Below are 18,741 nucleotides of genomic sequence, written 5' to 3'. Positions count from 1 at the left end.
TGCTCCCAGCCTCACCTCATGGAATCCAGTCCACCCTCAGCCCTGGCTCAGAACACAAAAATCATGAATGCATTTTTCCAACAGCCTTTCACTGGACACCTTTATACACGGAGCACTGGGCTGAGGCAGTGGGTAGACAGCAGTGAGCAGCACAAACAGTAATGCCTGTTGAGCTTGCACATGCAGAACTTTCTGAATCATTTTAAACGATGGTGAGTACTATGAAGGAAATCAACAAGGTGATGCGACAGAGTAAGTGGAGGCGGTCAGAGAGGTGTTAACCCTGATTATTACCAGAAGAATGAGAATAAGGTCATCCAATGAAAGAATAGGGGGAGGGTAGAAAGGAAAAACATTCTAGATGTTTCTAGTGGGAACCACAAGTACAAAATCTGACAGGTGGGAGTAGTCCAGACATATTCCATAATGGAAAGAAGGTTCACATGGCTGAAGCATGGTAAACCAGAAGAGAAGGGGAAGAAGTGGATGAATGTGGGAAGGATGGGAGCTGGGGCATCCGGGGTCCTGTGAGGCACAGCCTAGCTATGGTAGAAAGTAAGTCACAGAGGGACTGTAAGGAGGGAAATACTGATTCTTCTACAAAGCCACATTAAACTACTGGATGAAGGCCGGGCACAACGGCTCACACCTGTAATCCCAGCACTTTGGGAGGCCAAGGAGGGTAGATCACTTGAGGTCAGGAGTTTGAGACCAGCCTGGCCAACATGGCAAAACCTTGTCTCTACGAAAACTACAAAAATTATCTGAGTGTGGTGGTGCACGACTGTAATCCCAGCAAATCGGGAGGCTGAGGCAGGAGAATCGCTTGAACCTGGGAGACGAAGGTTGCAGTGAGCAGAGATCATGCCACTGTACTCCAGGCTGGGCAACAGAGTGAGACTCAGTCTCAAGAAAAAAAACAACCAGATGAAAACTGGACTGCTGCAGGGCTGCAGTGGCCATGGGCAGGCCAGAGGAGGTTCCACCATGCAGGAGAGAGGCCATGGGAACGCAGATTACCATGGCAGTGGTGGGCATGGAGAGAAGTAGAGGAATGAGAGAACCCTCATGGGCAGAACTGTCAGGGCTCGCTGGGGGGCTAGAGGGAGGAGGGGACAGTGTCAGGAGTGGAGGACCTGAGGACGACCGTAAGGCTGGGCTTTGAGGGGCTGGCTGTGAGCTGATGACTGAGATGGGGAAGCTGGGAAGAGGCAGCAGGCGGGGTGGGGGTGCAAAGGCCCCACATGCGATGTGACACGTGGGCTTCCCCTGTTAGGGTTGAGTCTGCACACATACTTCAGTGTTTCTCACACTTGAACATTCGTACACCCACAGAACCCCTCATTTGGGTAACACTGCATTAGAAGTTCAAGCCTGCCGTTTGTCTCCAATGCAATCATAAATAGATACGTTAACACAGGCACTGAAATTGACCCAGCGGCATAATGAAGATTACAGTCTCTGGAGCCAGGCTTCCTGGGCTCAATCCCAGCTCTGCATCCAATCACCTGTGTAACTCTGGGCAATTTACTTGGCCTTTCTGTGCCTCCGTTTCCTCATCTGTGAAACAGGAATAAGGGAGCACCTACCCCATAAAATCTGGGAGGACAAAACAAGTGAACACACTTACAAGATTTGGAATAGTGCCTGGCACATAATAAGCAATAAAGAAGTGTTACATATTGTCAATATTATAAGGTAATCTTGAATGTGCTTAATAGTTTTAGAATATCATCACACCTACACTAAGGAATTCTCTTACAGAACATGAGGGCTCTCAGAAATACATTCTTTGACTCCAGTCTGCAAAGCACTAGTAAATTAATTTTACTGTGAATTTACTGTCTGAATCTCTTGTTTATATTACCCTTATTCCCCGCCCGCGCCGCTCCTCCCCTGCCTCCCTGCCTAGAAACCCCAGTGTCCCTGATATCTAACCCAGGTCTCACCTTCTCTCCTTTCAGCCCTGGCAACCCAGCTCTCCCCTGAAAAACAACCAAGACAGAGTCTCAACATCTCCCCACTCCCACCTCTCCAAGGCTCCCCGGGTCCCAGTGTCCAACCAGAAAAAGAAACATAAGATAGGAATTGTGTCCTTCAGGTAGCTGGACAGTTTCTTCAGTTAGACAACTGAAGCCAGAGGTGCTAAGAGGAAGTTCCAGGGCAAGGAGCCTGGGGCAGCACAGGGATGGAGGGAGGGACGAAGAGACAGGCCTGGGACACCTGCCTCTTCCCCTCCCTCCTGATCCCTGCCCTGAGACTTGGGATCTAAAAAGCCAAGGAGATCACCAGTATGGCAAGGATGGGCTGAACTGGGCTGGACTGGGAGAAAGTAGTCACTCACCGGAAGGCCAGGCAGACCAAAGCCAGGGGAGCCCACATCTCCACTGGCCCCTGTGGAGGATGCAAGATGCTGGGCCCCTACAACCGAGCTGCAGGACAAGCAGGACTCCCCCTGGGTAAAGAAGAGGAAGGATCAGAAATACTCCTAGGTAGGCAGAGGAGGGCAACCAGGAGAGCGGGGTTCCCTCACCTTCTCTCCTTTGATGCCTTGGATGCCAGGGTCTCCCTGCAGGGGAAAAAAAGGTTTGTGGGCTGAGACAGGGCACAATGGGGCACCCCCAAACTCCCTGGCAATATGCGAGGACAGCAATGTCACACACGCAAACCGTCCAAACACCTAGGGGTCCCACGGGGTTCAAGGCCAGCACCCCAGAGGCAGGGTTCATCAACCCACATAACAAGCAGGAGCATGGCGGGGGAGGGAATGAGGCCAGGTTAAGTTACCCCAATAGAAAGTTCCCGCACATACCCTGTCGCCTTTTTGTCCGACAGCTTTCGGGTGGTCCTGAAAGAAGGGGTCCGTGAGAGAGGGGGCTCACCCAGTCCTGCTCACTCCTTTCCTCCACCCCCAAAACACACCCAATCCTAGGACACAGCCTCACTCACAATAAGGGTGGGCTCCCTCCCAGCTTGCCTAAAAGGCATCCTAGAGTCTCCTGGAAAGCCCTGGGAGGTTGCCATGGAGACCTGAGGTGGCACTCTAGCCCAGCCCTGAGCTCTGTGGTTCAGACCCCTTAATACCATAAGAGCCTAGACTCTCTGCCCATAATCTCTCTGTAGCCACAAGAAGTACACAGTCCCTCTGCCCAACTCCTCTCTATGATCATGCCCCCAGGTTTCTTTGTGTGTTGGGGGAGGTCCCTCAGTGGTCACCCTGGGCACTCACCCTGGCTGATACAGGATCACCAGGCTCCCCTTTGGGCCCTGGCTTTCCAGGGAGTCCGACAAAGCTCTGGAACCCTTCAGGCAGTGTTGGGCACACTTCACAGGGGTCACCCTAGCAGAACAGAAGGGCAATAAGTGGACAGGGTGGGGCTGAGACCCCGGGGAAGGCAAGGGGCCTCTTGCACATACCAGCCTTAGACGTTGGGTCTGCCACAGCCCCACCCCGAACATCAAAGTGGACAGCAGGAATGCCGCTGGGGCTTCCTGTTCAACTGACTCATTCATTCACCACAAGATTCCAGGGCGGCACAGAACTACATCCTCGCTGTAAGCCTTGAAACATGACTGTGTCCCACTGACAGACATGGAAACTTGGGCTAAGAGACAAGCTAATTGACTCAGACCTTTCATAACCATGTGTGTGGTGGAGGCAGGGTTTGAACCCAGCTCACCCCCAAGCCAGGTTCTTTATGTACTCATTGCACATGGACATCAGAGGAAGAAAGGGTGGGGGTCCCCTGAGGAAGGTCCAGTACCCCTAGGCCTAGGGCCCTTGATGGTCACTGTTGTTTGCAGAGAGGGGGTCCCATTCCCACCCCGATCTGGAGAGCCAGGTCTGGGACTCACCTTCTCTCCCTTCACACCTGGTTTCCCCTGTTAGAAAAGAGGCAATGGGCATCAGTGCCAGGGCAGAGGGCTGGTGTGCCAACTGAGGGCTGGAGGACCTAACTCCTCCCTCCAGAGGCCTTGGAAGAGCGACCCTCCCCCACTGGATTGAAGTCACTCACAGGTTTCCCACCAGGGCCTTCCTTTCCTGGGATCCCAGAGCTGCCCTGTGGTCAGAAGAAAGGATAAGGGGGTTGCCTCCTGGCCAATGCGACCTCGGTGCATTCCCCTTTCCCCACCCGTGCCCCTCTGTGATGGCAGAACATTCTTTGCCAAATCTCCCCATCGCCATTTGTCCCATTTGGTCGGTTCCTGTTGCCTGGCATCCATGTCTAACCCATGTCATTTCAAAGGAAGAGAGAAAATGAGGCCTCTGTGTGCCCCTTCACTGTGCACAGGTTAGGAGGTGATCCGCGCGACCCCAGGGAAACCACAGCATCACAGACAGAAATTTCCAGAGCTTTCTGCACATCCAGGCACAAGGCCCTAAAATGAGCTTGGGCCCTCCAGCAAAGTCCACTTTGGTCTTTACAACACTTAGACCTGCCCATCCCTATACCTGGAACACAGGCTAAGGTTTCAACCTCAATGAGCACCGGGATGGGGACAGGACACTCCCCACCAAGGGGCCTGGCCAAGCTGAGCCCAGCCTCCTCCTCCAAAGGCCCGGCCTCCTCCCTGGGACTTGTTTCCCCTGTGGGAAGCTGCCCCGGCCCCTTCTCCTATCTCCTCCTGTCAAGCATGGAGCTCCCCACGTGACTGCACTCCCATCTATGCTTACCTTGTCTCCCTTAGGGCCTGGTGGGCCACCTGGATCCCCCTGAGGGCAGAAACAGAGTCAAGTGGAAGTTTCCAGGGACCTCTCACCACAGTGAGATCTTCTACCCTCACCCTCTCCTCCAGCCAGGACTCCTGGGACAGAGCCTTATCTTCCCCGCTTCCTTCCCTGCCCAGAGTGGGAGAGGGGTCTCTGAGAAAAACACAGCAGCAGGAGAAGCAAAGAGGTACTCACCGGGGTCCCAGGCAGTCCTATCCCAGGGGGTCCAGGGAGGCCAGGGGGTCCGGGCTCTCCTGCCAGCCCCTCAGGCCCAACAAAGCCAGGGTCTCCCTGGCACAGACATAAGGTGGGCATCAGAGACCTGCTACCCCCAGCCCTGCCACCCCATTTCCACCCCACAAACATCCACAACTCACCTTCTGCCCTTTGGGCCCAATGACACAGATCTCTCCTGGCCGGCCCTGTCGGGGGATAAGGGGGAGGGTGTACAAACAGCCCTGAGGCCTGGCTATCGTGCACACTAATCATGTGAGATTACGGGATCAGGTTGTCGTTAGTTTTTGGGCTATGAGTGTTAGTAGTACCATGTTTACTGAGTATTATGTTTCAGTGCACCCACTGGGAGAGGTGAATGCCCACCTGTCCCACCCTCCCCGCCCCTCCCCCAAACCAGAGCCCACCCTGGTGCCCCGAGGTCAGCACATTGTCAACCTTAGGGTGTTAGAGGTTCGGGGCTCTGAGGCTGGGAGTAAGGAGGCCTGGGCTCAGGTCCTTTTCTGTCCCCGCTTGTGCCTCCTGGGGCACAGACCCTCCCCACCCTGTGTGAGCAAGGGGAGGAGGCTGGATTCCGAAGGTTAAATCCCAGCATTCTCAGACCCCATGCTGGGGGTTGTGGTGGGGAAGGGGGTCCCAGGCACCTACGTCCCGGCCTGGCTTTCCCGGCACACCCTTGAGGCCTCCGTCGCCCTTCTCGCCTTTCTGGCCCTGGGGAAGGAAGAAGCACAGTGACCAGGATGAGGGAAAGGCCTGGGACAGCTGGGCAGCTCCATCTGGGGGAGGGACAACTGCCTTCTAGACCCCTGGTCTCTGTCTCCCCTGAGAGTGAATGGCTTCAATCACCACGGGAGGGTAGACAACAGGAAGAACTTCCAGACCAGCCAGGCCACTCACTGGGGGAATCTGTGGCATTTCCCTCCAGGTCGGTTGGGTATTTGGACAAGGCAGGATGACTAGGGCGGGGGAGGAGGGTCCTGCCAGCTCTGTGCCCACTGACATCCTCTCCTAAGAGAACCCCGATTCCTCCTTACTCATGGCTGTAGAGCCTGCAGACCTCCCTGGAACCCGCCCCTCCAAATCCAGGCTTGTTACCTTCTCGCCTGTTGAGCCTGGGAGTCCTGAGGGTCCCTGAGATGAGGAGGGGAGACAAAAGAAGGGAGGGAAGGGAGGGTAAGGCTGGACCCTGGACCCACCACCCCTGCCCCATCCCTGGTCCCACACTCACCAGAGCTCCTGACTCCCCCTTCTCTCCCTTTGGGCCTTCTGCACACTGAACAGGGGAACACGGTGTTGAGTGGGGGCAGAGGGTCACCTGATGGGCTGCCAAGCCCACAGCCCCTCCCCAGGGGCTGGCCCCATATTGGCCCTGAAGCAGGCACCACCTCCAAGTCTTACCTGAAGTGGGGCATCCGGGGAGATTCGAACACAGTCATTGCCCTGAGGGTAGGGAACAAGGGATCAGGGGTGGGAACTCTGGGTAAGTCCCCTAGATGTGCTGTGAGGAGGGTCGGCCTGGGAACCCCATAGTCCTAAGTATCCCTAGAAAAGAGGGGCTTCCACACCTGAACCCCTAGAAAGACCCTGGCCCTCACCCCACTCCCCTGATCTGGGCCAGGCTGCAGGCTTTCTGCTGGGATGATGAGATGATGGCTCACGTCCCACCTCACCCCAGGGCACAGCTGGCAAAGGTCCTGCCACAGGCAGGGCTGAGACACTTACCCGTGCTCCCTTCTCTCCCTTGGAGCCTGGTGGACCAGGCAGGCCCCGCTCACCTTTCCCTCCCTGAGAGTGAAACCAGAATGGAAGCTAGGACCAGAGGGGGCACATGGGAGCCTCGAGGAAGCTCTCCCCACCCCTGTCCCCCTCCACCCATCCCCCACACATGGGTACGAAAATACGCACATATGTGAGCAGTGTCCTGCCCCCGCTCCCCCCACCACACACAAGCATGTGGATTCCATACCCATTCATCCACATGCCCTCCTACCCCAAGAGACTATATATGGCAAATCTACAGTCTCAAGGGGGGTATCCCATCCCCCACACCCGTACCCAAGCACATCAGCTCACACAAAGCACAGCTGGAGGCGTATGGACACACACACGCACGGTGGCAGAAGCCCACGCTGGCTGAGTGTCAGGCTGCCTGACTTCAAACCCTGTACTTGCTAGCATGTCACTCAGAGCAGGTCATGTCACCTTTCTGAGCCTCAGTTTCTTCATCAATAAAACGGTATTGACCAGCACATACAAGCCTAATTCACAGTTGCATAGCTTCCCTCCCTGTCACTCACAAGCTCTGTGGCCTCGTTAGGCCCACAGGTACCTGGGTTCAACTCCAGCCTTTGTGTGCCACACATATGCAAACATGTGTCCCAAAGATCCATGTAGCCACACCCATACACAATCATTCTAACACACCTAGTCAGACATATGTGGGCACAGCTGGGCCTCAGTTTCCCCTGAAGTAAAATGATAGCACCCACGCTGCAGGCTGAGTATTGAGAGGGTTCAGAAGGGTAACAAATGGGCACAGCTCTGGCCCAGGGCCTGGTGCACAGAAGGGTCTCAGAAAAGGGCAGCTCTTAGCATCTTTGTACACACACAACTCCCTGCTTTCTCTACCACGCATACACCTAATCACCCTACACACATACAGGCTTAGGTGGCCCTGATATAAACACACAGCCACAGGGTCACATGCTGTGGGAATGGCTGGGGTTGCCAAAGAGGACAGGAATGTCCTGTTCTCCATTAGGACTCACCTTGGGGCCAGAGGGAGCAAGTGTCACCTGAAGGGACAGAGGAGAGGGCATCACACTTCCAGTAGAGAGAGAAAACCAGGGGCCCAGAGAAGTCAAGCAATTTAGACAGGGTCACACAGCATGATAGCAGGACCAGCAGCCTGTATCCCAGCCCCTGCTCTGCCTCCCAGGCAAACTAGCGAGCCGACTCCATTTCCTCAGCCTGTAACATTTGCAGAGGGTCTAACCTACCTCCTCTAACCTGCCTGGCTTTGGTTAGCTCTGCCTCCCAGTTGCTGGGATAACATGGCTGCTTGGTTTCCATGGTAACCCCTGCACATCTGGGGACCATCAGCCTTACCAGATTTGGTGGGGGACTGGATTGAAAGAGGGGGTGGGGAGCAGAGGAGGTACTCCTGATATCCCTCAAAGTCAGGGGACCTTGGAGCTGAGGGGAGCCAGGGTTGTGCCCTTGGTGGACCAATGTGGGAGGTAAACTCAGAATGTTAGACCACAGAAAAATGGTGACTCTTGCTGCCTATGGAAGAGGCACAGTTGGGTGCCAGGTGGCCTCACACTGAGCCCCTCTCCTTGCCCTTCTGGACCCCCAGAGGAAGGCTGGACCAGGGCCAGCTAGAAAGGGATAGCAGGCCCCGAACCAACGCTGTGGGAGCCCTTGCTGCATGCTGAGCCAGCTCTTCCCCTTCTCTAGGCCTCTAGGAGAACGCAGGAAGCCTCCACCAGAGCAGGGGGAGACCTTGTGGGGAGCGCAAAGCTGGAATCAGCAACCAAGGCCCTGGTCCTTCCAGCCACCACCCCAGTCCTGCCAGCCACCACCCCATGCCCAGGCCCTGAACCCGATCACACTGCAGATGACAAGGCAGGTCACCGGCTTTCTTCCACACAGCCCTGGCTTGGTGGGGATGGCAGTGGGGGTCAAGTCCGGCTCTGGGAGATGGGCAGGGAGTGAGTATGAAAGTGTACAAAGACCCCCTTGTCCTCACCCAGGAGGCTGCCAAGCCAGCTCTAGGCAACGTCCACTCCCGGCTCTTGCCCGCTCCACCCTGCACACCCTCCATTCACTCACATTGCTGTCCTGGGCACCATGGACACAGGGTGGACACTGAAAGGGAAAAGCAGGCCAAGATGTCAATTCTGAGCCCCTGGGGTGAGCCCTCCCCACCTCCATCACCATCAGGCCCACAGAACATCACACATGTCTTGAGTGGAATCTGAGGGGAGCCTGAAAATAGGAATCCTATAAAACAAGCCTCACCCCTCATTTCCCACCCACCCAGCCCCACAGTCGTTTTTCAGAAGGGGAAACTGAAGCCCAGAGAGGAATAGCAATACACTCTAGGTCACACAGCATGCTGGGGCAGAGTATGGCCTAGAATCCAAGGGCACCGTGACTGAAGGCTGGGCTCTCCCCATGATGCCTGTGGCCCTTTGCTGCCAACTCAGCAGGAGTGTCCTCCAGGGCTACCTACCCCCCAACCCAAGGAGAGGCAGTGGGCAGACAGGGCCCAGCATCAGGCCCCCAAGGAATGCCAGGAGCTGTGTAGTCAGCCAGCACCCCTATGCTGAGGCTCCGTGCCCAAAGCCTGGTCCAAAGGGTTCACGCTGGCACCTCCCCTGCTGCCAGTCCCTTGGGAGGCTTACCTCATCGGCTGCTGTCTCCCGATGGACCTGAGGGAAGGGTGGGGGGCGTGGGAATGGGCAGGGAGCTCAGGGGGCCGAGCACTGTTTCCAACACCCCTACCCCCAAACCAACAGGAGTGGGCACTCTAGAGAGTGCCAGGCACTGCATCTGTCTCACCCCCATCCGTCCTTCTTGATCAGAGCTGGCACCTACATGTCCTAAGCTCTGTCCAGGAGGTGGGAAAGGCGGGAGGAGAGTGGGAGTGGAGCACCTTATCCCTGGGGTTTACAGGGGCACAGAGGGCAGACTGATGGCATGTGGGGTCCTCCACACCCCACCTCTACCTTTGCTCCCCTTTCTGCCTTCTGGTTGATTCTTCCCGTTAGCTGGGCATCCACCTGGGCAGACAGAGCGAAGAGAAACCCTTGAGGAGGGGGAAGTTCTGGGGCCCATGCTGGAAAGGGGTACCCAGGCAGGGGGCATGGACCCCAGGTATGCCCTCAGCCTGGCATTTGGCACCTCCTGGGGCATCGAGGGCCCACTCAGGCCCCTGTGGCTGCCCCAACAGGTCCCCCTCCTTTCCCCCCACCCACCCATGTGATGTCAGAGCAAACAGGACCATGCATCAATGGGATCCTGTGTTCCTGCAGCCCAAGGCTGGGCAGGACGCCCAGGCGGGCAGGGAGACTGCCAGCTAGGGGGTGGGGCTAAGAGGAACCAGGTTTCCGTGCCACCTCTAAAGAACCTGAGAGTGGGCAGGGCAACTGGCCATGGTGCTGGGTGTAAAACCAGTCTGGCACTGGCTGGCCCTGGGCCCAGGAGATTGAGCCATCCCTGCGGGGAAGCAGTATGACCTGACCTCTGATTCCAGGTACCTCTGTCCTGGAGAAACTGCCTTTGAGGGACAAGCTTAGTCCTGCCCTCATCAGAAGAGTCTGGATGGCATCCATGAGGCTCTAGGCAGTGCCAGAGGTAGATGGTACCACTCTCAACACCCATAGGTAGGTGGGCACAGGGCCACCCAGTGGTGGCCAGTGGGCTGTCTCTACCTCCTTGAATCATTTAGGGGTGGTGTACAAATAGGGAGGGCTTCCAGTGCCCCTCCTGCCATGGGCCCATGGCCAACTGACCCTGGTGGCAGACGTCAGTCAGCTCAGGGGAGGGGTATCTCACGTATGCCTGCCTGTGCTGGCATCTTCCTGTCCTGCCCACCCACCTGGCTGTTTTGAGGTTCCTCCAGGCAGAAGCAGCGGGTATAGACCTTGCCTTCAGACTGTGGATTGATCTCAATGAGCTCATTGCTCTGGGTGTCCCGGCGGGCCTTGGAGGTCTCTGGGGGGCACTGTTCAGTGGAAGAGCAGGGCTAGGGTCAGTACAGGAGCAAACTCCTCCTAAGACCTCCAGGCATCACCTTCCAGACCCTCATCTCCAGCACAGTGTGTCCCTGGGCAGTCCGAGGGCCGGGCCACTCACCCCTGCCGGTAAAATCTCACAGCAGCCCTCCTCCAGCACGAGCTCCGGGTCACAGTAGATGTGCACCTGCTGAAGGTCAAACTGCAGGGGACACGTACATCAATTTCACTTCATTTTATCAAATAGTTCTGTGTCCTGGCTCCCCAGGAGGCACAGAGATGTCTCCGCCCCAGGATGTGACCTCAGGGTGTTTCCAGGCTGGCCTGGGAGACATCAAAAATAGAGCTGTCACCAAAGGCAGAACAAAACTGCGCGCACAGGAGCGAGGGAGAGGAGGCCCAGAGGAACAAAAGAGGAGGAGGTTCCATTCATGCTGGGCTTTGAAGGGCTGGTAGCTACTCAGCAGATGAGTATGCAAGGAAAGGCATTCCAGGTGGAGGTAACAGTGTAGGCAAAGGCACGGCAGTGTGAAAGTACTCGGTGAGCTGGTTGGCTAGGATGCAATTGATCAGAGCAGAGCTGCATGGAGAGAGGTAAAGGAAGACAATGCTGCAGACACTTATAAGGACCAGATCATGAAGGACCTTGAATGTCGGGTGAATACGTTTACGCTGCATTTGGAGGGCAACAGGAAAGCAGGGGAAGATTCTAAGCATAAGGACTTGCTCCGATACAGATTCCAGGAAGCTCACTCAGGTTCCCAGAAGGCAGGAACAGAGGTCAGGGCCTGACCTAGCACTTACCGAGACAGGCTTGCCCTGCTCAGCGTCCAAGCCTAGAAATACATGGCCCACAGGCCTCAGGGGTCGCCGGGGCCCCAGAGGCTGGGAGGAGGCTGAGCTGCAGTCCACGTGCACAGAGGCCACACGTCCAGCCACACTCAGCATCAGCTTGTGCCAACGCAGGTCGAAGAGCTGGGGCACTGGGAAGATGCAGGACACAAAGTCGCCGTCCTGGCCCTGGGCCCTGAGCTCCAGGCTCCGCTCTTGGTGGTTGACTTCCAGGGAAATCTGGGTAGAATTTGGAAAGGGAAAGGACAGAGATTCAGAGCTCCAGAGTCAGCACAGGCACATTCAGGGACCTCAAACTCATTTCACAGGAGGGGAAACTGAGGCCCAGGAAGAGAAGAAAGCTGGCTGGGGTCAAGGAGCTATACATCCTGAAAGAATGAGGCAGGTATTGGTGGGCTGGGGGCAGGCTTGAGGGTAGGCACAGGATGAAGCAGGGAGATCCCAGAAATCACAAGCTGGGATGAAAGTTAGGCTGGCCTGGTACTAGCCAATGCCCTAAGAAGCAATCAGGGCACGGGGGAAGTTCACCTGTGGATACCCATCTGCATCGGTCACTTGAAACAGATACCACGTCTTCTGGTGGGTGTGTTTCTTCAGCAGTAGTGTCAGCACCAGGGCAAACTCCTCCGGGAGGCCCCGAGGGAATACTCGTCTGGAGATTGAGCAGGGAGGGTGCCCCGAGGCTCCAGTGAGGACCCAACTGCTGCCCACCCTGGGCCCTCAGGACTGCTGAGCCTACCCAAGACATCCACAGGCACACACCTTCCATCATATATATTCATTCACTCTCCACACCTTTACTGAGTGCCCTCCATGAGCTAGGTGTGGGTCTGGCTGCTGGGAATAACAGTGGTGAAGGCCAGGCACGGTGGCTCACACCTGTAATCCCAGCACTGTGGGAGGCTGAGGCGTGTGGATCAACCTGAGGCCAGGAGTTGGAGATCAGCCTGCGCAACATGGTGAAACCCCATCTCTACTAAAAATACAAAAATTAGCCAGGTATAGTGGCAGGCTCCTGTAATCCCAGTTACTTGGGAGGCTGAGGCAGGAAAATCGCTTGAACCCAGGAGGTGGAGGTTATGGTGAGCCAAGATCATGCCACTGCACTCCAGCCTGGGCAACAGAGCAAGACTTGGTCTCAAAAAAAAAAAAAAAAAAAAAAAAAAAAAAAAAAAAAAAATACACCGTTCTGAAAATACAGAGGCAGTGCTTGCCTTCATGGAGTCTTCAAGTCTGATGGGGGCAGGGAGGCCATGAGCAAAGAATCCCCAGAATGACTATTTCGCTATTGCATTGCAATTTGAATAAGTACTTCCAATGAACCCAGAATACTCTGGGTGAATAACTGAGCCTAGGGTGGAAGGAGAGATGTGAAAAAAAGATGGAAAGGGTTCAGCATGACTAGAGCAGCAAGAGATAAAAAAGAGCCTTTTGAGAGCTGAGGTTGAAGAGGCAAGCAGGGGCCAGACCACCCAGGGGCTTGTGGGAGTTTGGACTTCACACACATGGTGCACACACTCACATGCATGTGCGCGCGCGCACACACACACGCACATGACTCTTGCCAGGTTCCTGCCCACATCCTGTGTTCTCACAGTGCCCATAGGATGCAGATATGTTCCCACCCACTGCTGGCCAGAGACAGGGGAAAGACAGAAGATAGGTCTCTCAGGTACCGCCTCTCAGCCCACCCCGCAAGCCCAAGGGTGGAGACCAGGTTGACTCCTGGCAGGGGGTGGGATGAAATGACCCACAGAGAGGCCCCTGGGCTTAAGCCCCACATCCAGAGTTGCTGAGGAGTGTGGCTGAGGTCAGTGTTGATTCTCAGTGGTCGCATGGATGCCTTTACCGCGTAGGCTGGGTCACGGAGGCCGCCCCCAGGCGCAGGATGAGAGGCCCCTTGGGGTTGCGGATCTTCTTGATGGCAGACATCTTCATGAGGCTGAGTCGGCGGATGAGGTTGAAGCCTTTGGGGGAGACATCAGGTGAAGAGCTCAACTGAGCAGGGGGAGCGGGGTACAGACCACTCCCAGAGGAAGGTCGCGGGGACGGCAGGATGAGATGGATGGGCGCTCACCAGTCACATTGGCTGGCAGGCTACTACTGTGTTCCAATTTGAGTCCTTCCTGCTGTGAAGGTGGGCAATTTGCACCTGGAAGAGAAGGGGCAGGGGGGCATTAGGTGCGCTCAGGCCAAGGTTGCTGCATGGCTGGACGCTTGGGGAACCTGGGAGGGAGCAAGTTTATAGTCCTCACTCCGGACCATCAGCTAGATCCTGCCTTCACCACCTGCCTTCTGACTCTGGCTCTCCAGGGAGCCTGGAGGCCCAGCAACCCAGCAAATGGTTGGGAAGACTGAGGCCCAGGCCAAGCTCACTAAGTGAGCCAACAACAGAGCAGGCCCAGAACTCCAGGAACCCAAATCTCCCAACACTCTCAAGTCAGGAGCTAGGCCGGCAAGGGAGAGAATACACGAAACTCTAGGTGGCTCTCAAGCACAGATGGAGTGGGGGGCTGTGTGTTTATACATGTGCCCCCTCCATGACGCACACCCAGGTAGGGGACAGAGGAGCTCTTCAGGGGTAAGGAAACGTCAGAATCATGCACACTGTGTGTTATGTGCAATTATATGTACATGTCTGTACCTGTGGGAGCTGTAGGTGCCCATGCCACAAGGGATGACATGTGCAGCTGGCACATGTGCTCTCAGCAATGGGAACTTCCTATGTCCAAATCAGACAAGCAGGCCAGACACAAGTATGAGCCAATGGAATGAATATTTACCTGAATAACCACCTTGTGAAACAGTGAGAAGAGACTGGGTCTGAGGGCACCACAAGCTTAAGGGTACCACCAGGGCCTCGGAGCTCCAGGAAGGGCATATTAATGGGTAAAGGCTCCCAGAGAAGGAGATAGCTTAATTCAGGTTTCCAAAGCCCTGAAAGAACAGGTGGGCAGCCATGGGCCTCCATCTCCCTGGGGTTGACTGAGCCGAAGTGTTGGGGGAGGTGCTACAACAGGAAAGAGGCCAGAATCAAAAAGGCCTTCTCATCAATGCAGAGGGAGAGGTGGGAGAAGACAGTGCAGACAGCTCCTAGAAGCTGGCCTTGCACTCCCTGGCTAGACTGGCTGGAAGAAGAAATCCTGGGGCCCAGGGGTCCGGTCCCAGTGACCCCACTGGACTCTCCCTCCCCCAGGTCTGGTCAGAAAGACCATCACTGTCTTCAGCATCACAGCAGCAATGGGTGACTCACCCCTTGGCAGTGGGCCCAGATTCCTTACAGATGTTGAAATTCTCTGCCCCATCCCCCCAGGGGACCCAGTGAGGGAGAGGGAGCAAAGCTCACGCACACACAAGCAGAAGCACATGTGTGCACATACAAGGGGCAGGCAGTCACACTCACCCGGGTCCACAATCCCTTTCACCTCAGCTTCTTGGTTTTTTTGCTTTTCCTAGCTGGATTTGGGTCCTAGGAGTTCTGTTCCTGCTTGGCTAGGCAGCTGAGCTACTGAGCCCAGAGGGCACCCAGCAAGGCCAGGCAAGATGCCCGGTCAACTTCCCCTGGCTTTGGGCCCTGGAAAGCTGCACCCTCTGTCTCATCCAGAGTCTGGGCCTCGGGGCGGGCCTTTTATTAGAAATTCGGGGCCAGCCGTGGAGGAGAAGAAGCACGTGAGCTAGAGGGATGGAGTCTCCACCATGAAAAGAATCAGCGGGACTTGGGGTTCTCTGGGGAGGCGGCGTCCTTGTGCAGGGAGAGTTCACCGCCTGTTCCTCCCCAACCCAGTGGTCCAGCAATGTGTCCACAGGATTGGCTTACGTATTGGGGTGGGGGATTGTCCTGTTACACACAGAGACACAGGAATACATACGAATGCACAGAGCCAGTCTAAGAGACAAACACAGAGATGCTCAGAGACATAAACATACGAAGACACACGTGCACACACTCTCCAGCTCACCGCACGTAGGCTCGAGGGCGCCAACACTTCAGACCACCCTGAGCCCAGACTCTGCTATAATTGCCCACATGACCACACATACATGGTCACATATGTGCAAGGACCCCAGCACCCCAGGAAACCAGTTGCAGGCCTGTGATACTCTGACTCTCCTGTGTCATCTCACCTGTATTTGCCCCATGGCTGAAGGTAGCCCAAAGACCGAGCAGCCACAGGCCAGGAGCCCAGGATACCCACATCCTGGTCCAAAGAGGTCAGCTACAGCCACAGCACCTGAAAACCACAGACACCGGGAAGGCGGATTTCTGAGTTCACACAGCACAACTCCACACGTGGGCAAGTCGTGGCCCACCTGTGGGGCCCAGGCACTGGTATTGGGGTGGCAGGAGGTCTGGCCAGGCGACGGTCTCTCTCAGAGGCCCAACCACAGGCTCTGGGCTAGGATTTGAGTAGAGGTGATATTCAAAATATTTAACCACCGGTATGGCACGGATACCAGCTTTCAGGCAATGCAGAAAACTGCCTACTGCACTGAAATAGTGTCCAGGCAGCATCCGGCTGCGCCAGTGGACACTTGCTGGATTGAGGAGAGGTCTAGAAGGTCTTAAAAGGCCAGAGAAGTTGGAATAGTGATGGGGGCTTAAAGCAGAGGCTATTTATCAAGACACATGGAAGTATTTCAATAGTCTAACACCTTGTGCACTGTCCTGGTATTTATACCAGCCTGATACTTTACTAGTTGCACCTAGCTCAGGCCGGGAAGCCCTGCCAGGCACCCACAGGGTCAGGGGCTGGTGACTGGGCTGAGACTGTGGGCCACAGGCTTCCACAGGGCTGTGGGGGGGGGCCAAGGAAGCTTTCCCCATGGGGACAATGGGCAGGAGAGCAGGTCTCTAGGGCTCAGGACCTCATTGCCAACCTCCTCCTGCCCACCCCCCCAACCTGCTGATGGATGCTCATCTTTTAGTTTTATTAAACCCTGATGGATCGGCCCAGATAAATCAATGCAGGCTCAGCAAGCAGCCAGCAGAGCCATACATCATCTGGCCTCCCCCAGGACAGGCAGCTCACGTGCACAAACACAGAGCCATGCATGTGTCAGCGCAGCACACGCAGATGCACAGGTACACGTACATAAGGACACACATATGTGGTGCCAGTGTGCATACAAAGCTATCTGCCCACAGGCATGCTCACAGAAGCATATGCTCGCTGATATACCCAGACACACCAGCTTGCACATACCCACATGCACACAGCCAGCCTATGACCACCCCTCCTGTAGGTCTTTCTGTTGGAAAGTTCTAATGCAAGTCTGACTGCATTCCTTCCAACTCTAATGGAATCCAATTTTCCTTCCCTCAATCATGGATAGGAAATGAAAACAGAAAGGGCCCCTTACCCCAATATATTTGGGATAGGACTCCAGCCCCCTTCTCCCTGGGACAGAACTGTGCCCCCAACCTATTCATCCCCCATCCTAGTGATATACACATCCCAGCTCTCAAACCCTATCCTGGCCTTCCTCCTGCCAGCCAATAGAAGAGCTGCCAGTTGTGGCGCCATGTGGGTGCATGTGGAGGCGTGAAGATGGATGTGATCCTGTCCCCTTCTGGCTCCTAGTCTCTGGTCGCCACTCCTCAGGCTCCAGCCAGAGTAGAGGGCTACAAGGACAGAGCCAGAGAAGCTTCCAAGGAGATGGCTCACCCCAATACAGAGGCGTAGATTTGGGCACAGGGACAGTCAGAACCAGGATGGAGTTTAGAGCTCATCTCGCTCTAGAGAAGATGACCAAGGCCCAGAGAGGGAATACCACTTTCCCCAGGTCACACAGCAAGTCTGGCAGAAAGGGCCTCTCAGCCCAGAGCCCTGAGGCCACCCACTGTATCCCCACTTACCGGTGGCCGGGGATCCCCCCACCTCGCTGAGCAGTGCAGGCAGCAGCCGGAGGAAGCAGAGGCTGGGTTCCTCAGGCCCGCTGGGGGTTCTCCATCTCTCCCTGACAGTCACAGGTCCCCAGCTTCCTGACACTCTCTGGAGCTCTCCCGGCTGTCTGCTGCCCGGCGCACGCCTGCCGGGGACTGCCGGCCACTCCGGGTGGGGGAAGAGGGGCGGTTCCAGGGGGCTGGGGACCTGCCAGGGACACTAATGGAACACAGCTGGACTGGCCCGCCAGGGAGGAGGAGGAGGAGGAGGGCCAAGAGGGGGCTCCAGCAGCAGCAGAGGCGGCTGGACTGCGGGGTGCACAGCCCCGCCCCGGGTCTGGCCGAGCTCCCAGGCCCGCCCCTCCTGCCTCACCGCCAGGTGAGCGAGCCTCGAGCTAGGCGGGACCCTGCGTGTCCAGAGCTGCCCTGGAAGGGGGTTCCTGCGGGCCCTTTAAGAGCCAGGCCTGGAGTTTGAAGTGCCCCCCTTTCCATGTCCCTGGCTGGGCCCCCAGAAGGCTGCGGGGCGGGGGTGCGGGGGAGGGACAGGGGTGGAGGGAGAAGGGTAGAGACCCTCCTCCCAAGTGCGTGGCACCCATGATGTGGCTGCCGCCCAAGCCTTGGTGGTCAGCTTTTTCCAGTTCCTCTGCCTAACATTCCCAGTCAGTCAGTCCCTAAGTCTGTCTGTACTGGGAGGAGGGGGGGAATCCCCTCCCCCCCCCCGCCCCCCCCCCCCGGGCTAAATTAACCCCTTCTGCTCTGGCCTGACTCCCAGAGAAGCAAGACTGAGGGAGTCCCCTTATTCCTCCTTACTCCATGAGGTTGGAAGGGCTCAAATCCCTGGCCCCTACTCTGGCTTTGCAGTTCCAAATGTGCTATGTAACCATACTCCTTTTTCTCATCTGGAAGATGGGATCGTGAGAGTATGTGCCTCATAGACCTTTGCTGTAAGCAGGAAATGGGCCAAAGGCTGTAAGCGTTTAGCACATGGTCTGGCACATAAGAGGAGCTCAGTAAATATTTGCTGCTATTATCGTTATTACTGTGATCCCTGGCAGGGGACGGGACTGAATTTCAAGCGTTTATACCAGAACTGTGGAGGGACCTGCTTTATATTCACGGTCCAAGGACGCAAGAGGAATTGAGCTGGGCTGAAAGATTGGAGCTCTGAGGCGGAAGGAGCTGGTAATGTTTCCAGTTCTGTCCAGAGGCAGCGCCGTTGACCAAGGTGAATCCCCCACCAAGGGTCTCCTCCCCCTGTAGACCAAAAGCAAATTTACTGGCACCAAGGCTGAGGATCCACAAAGTAGGTTCAAGAGGCC

At 56.0% G+C, this 18,741-nt stretch overlaps 1 protein-coding gene across 7 annotated transcripts in view; it reads right to left on the bottom strand.

Moving 5' to 3' along the window:
* COL16A1 (collagen type XVI alpha 1 chain) overlaps positions 1 to 17,742 on the bottom strand; it is a 51,592-nt gene extending 33,850 nt beyond the window's left edge. For 4 of the 7 annotated variants that reach the window (XM_007979637.3, XM_007979647.3, XM_037993044.2 and 1 more), the window contains exons 1-27: positions 17,396 to 17,741; positions 15,664 to 15,770; positions 13,616 to 13,690; positions 13,388 to 13,505; positions 12,067 to 12,190; positions 11,491 to 11,757; positions 10,808 to 10,888; positions 10,551 to 10,676; positions 9,679 to 9,732; positions 9,355 to 9,381; positions 8,780 to 8,815; positions 7,714 to 7,740; positions 6,668 to 6,730; positions 6,344 to 6,385; positions 6,174 to 6,218; positions 6,041 to 6,076; positions 5,594 to 5,656; positions 5,089 to 5,133; positions 4,907 to 5,002; positions 4,676 to 4,714; positions 4,017 to 4,061; positions 3,856 to 3,882; positions 3,230 to 3,340; positions 2,813 to 2,848; positions 2,534 to 2,569; positions 2,345 to 2,455; positions 1,950 to 1,985 (exon numbers count right to left, since the gene is read on the bottom strand). In XM_007979637.3, the coding sequence (XP_007977828.3) occupies positions 1,950 to 1,985; positions 2,345 to 2,455; positions 2,534 to 2,569; positions 2,813 to 2,848; positions 3,230 to 3,340; positions 3,856 to 3,882; positions 4,017 to 4,061; positions 4,676 to 4,714; positions 4,907 to 5,002; positions 5,089 to 5,133; positions 5,594 to 5,656; positions 6,041 to 6,076; positions 6,174 to 6,218; positions 6,344 to 6,385; positions 6,668 to 6,730; positions 7,714 to 7,740; positions 8,780 to 8,815; positions 9,355 to 9,381; positions 9,679 to 9,732; positions 10,551 to 10,676; positions 10,808 to 10,888; positions 11,491 to 11,757; positions 12,067 to 12,190; positions 13,388 to 13,505; positions 13,616 to 13,690; positions 15,664 to 15,736 (1,839 nt within the window). In that variant the 5' untranslated portion in view covers positions 15,737 to 15,770; positions 17,396 to 17,741. Of the gene's footprint in view, positions 1 to 1,949; positions 1,986 to 2,344; positions 2,456 to 2,533; positions 2,570 to 2,812; positions 2,849 to 3,229; positions 3,341 to 3,855; positions 3,883 to 4,016; positions 4,062 to 4,675; positions 4,715 to 4,906; positions 5,003 to 5,088; positions 5,134 to 5,593; positions 5,657 to 6,040; positions 6,077 to 6,173; positions 6,219 to 6,343; positions 6,386 to 6,667; positions 6,731 to 7,713; positions 7,741 to 8,696; positions 8,816 to 9,354; positions 9,382 to 9,678; positions 9,733 to 10,550; positions 10,677 to 10,807; positions 10,889 to 11,490; positions 11,758 to 12,066; positions 12,191 to 13,387; positions 13,506 to 13,615; positions 13,691 to 15,663; positions 15,771 to 17,395 lie in introns of those variants that run through there. The other 3 variants (XM_037992971.2, XM_037993139.2, XM_007979646.3) reach the window with 3 other exon arrangements.
* Between the last annotated feature and the right edge of the window lie 999 nt (positions 17,743 to 18,741).

The sequence above is a fragment of the Chlorocebus sabaeus genome, chromosome 20 (assembly GCF_047675955.1).
Source record: "Chlorocebus sabaeus isolate Y175 chromosome 20, mChlSab1.0.hap1, whole genome shotgun sequence".
NCBI classification, from domain to species: domain Eukaryota; kingdom Metazoa; phylum Chordata; class Mammalia; order Primates; family Cercopithecidae; genus Chlorocebus; species Chlorocebus sabaeus.
The sequence above is the reverse complement of the archived record's forward strand: the minus strand, read 5'-3'. Positions and strand labels throughout refer to the sequence as shown.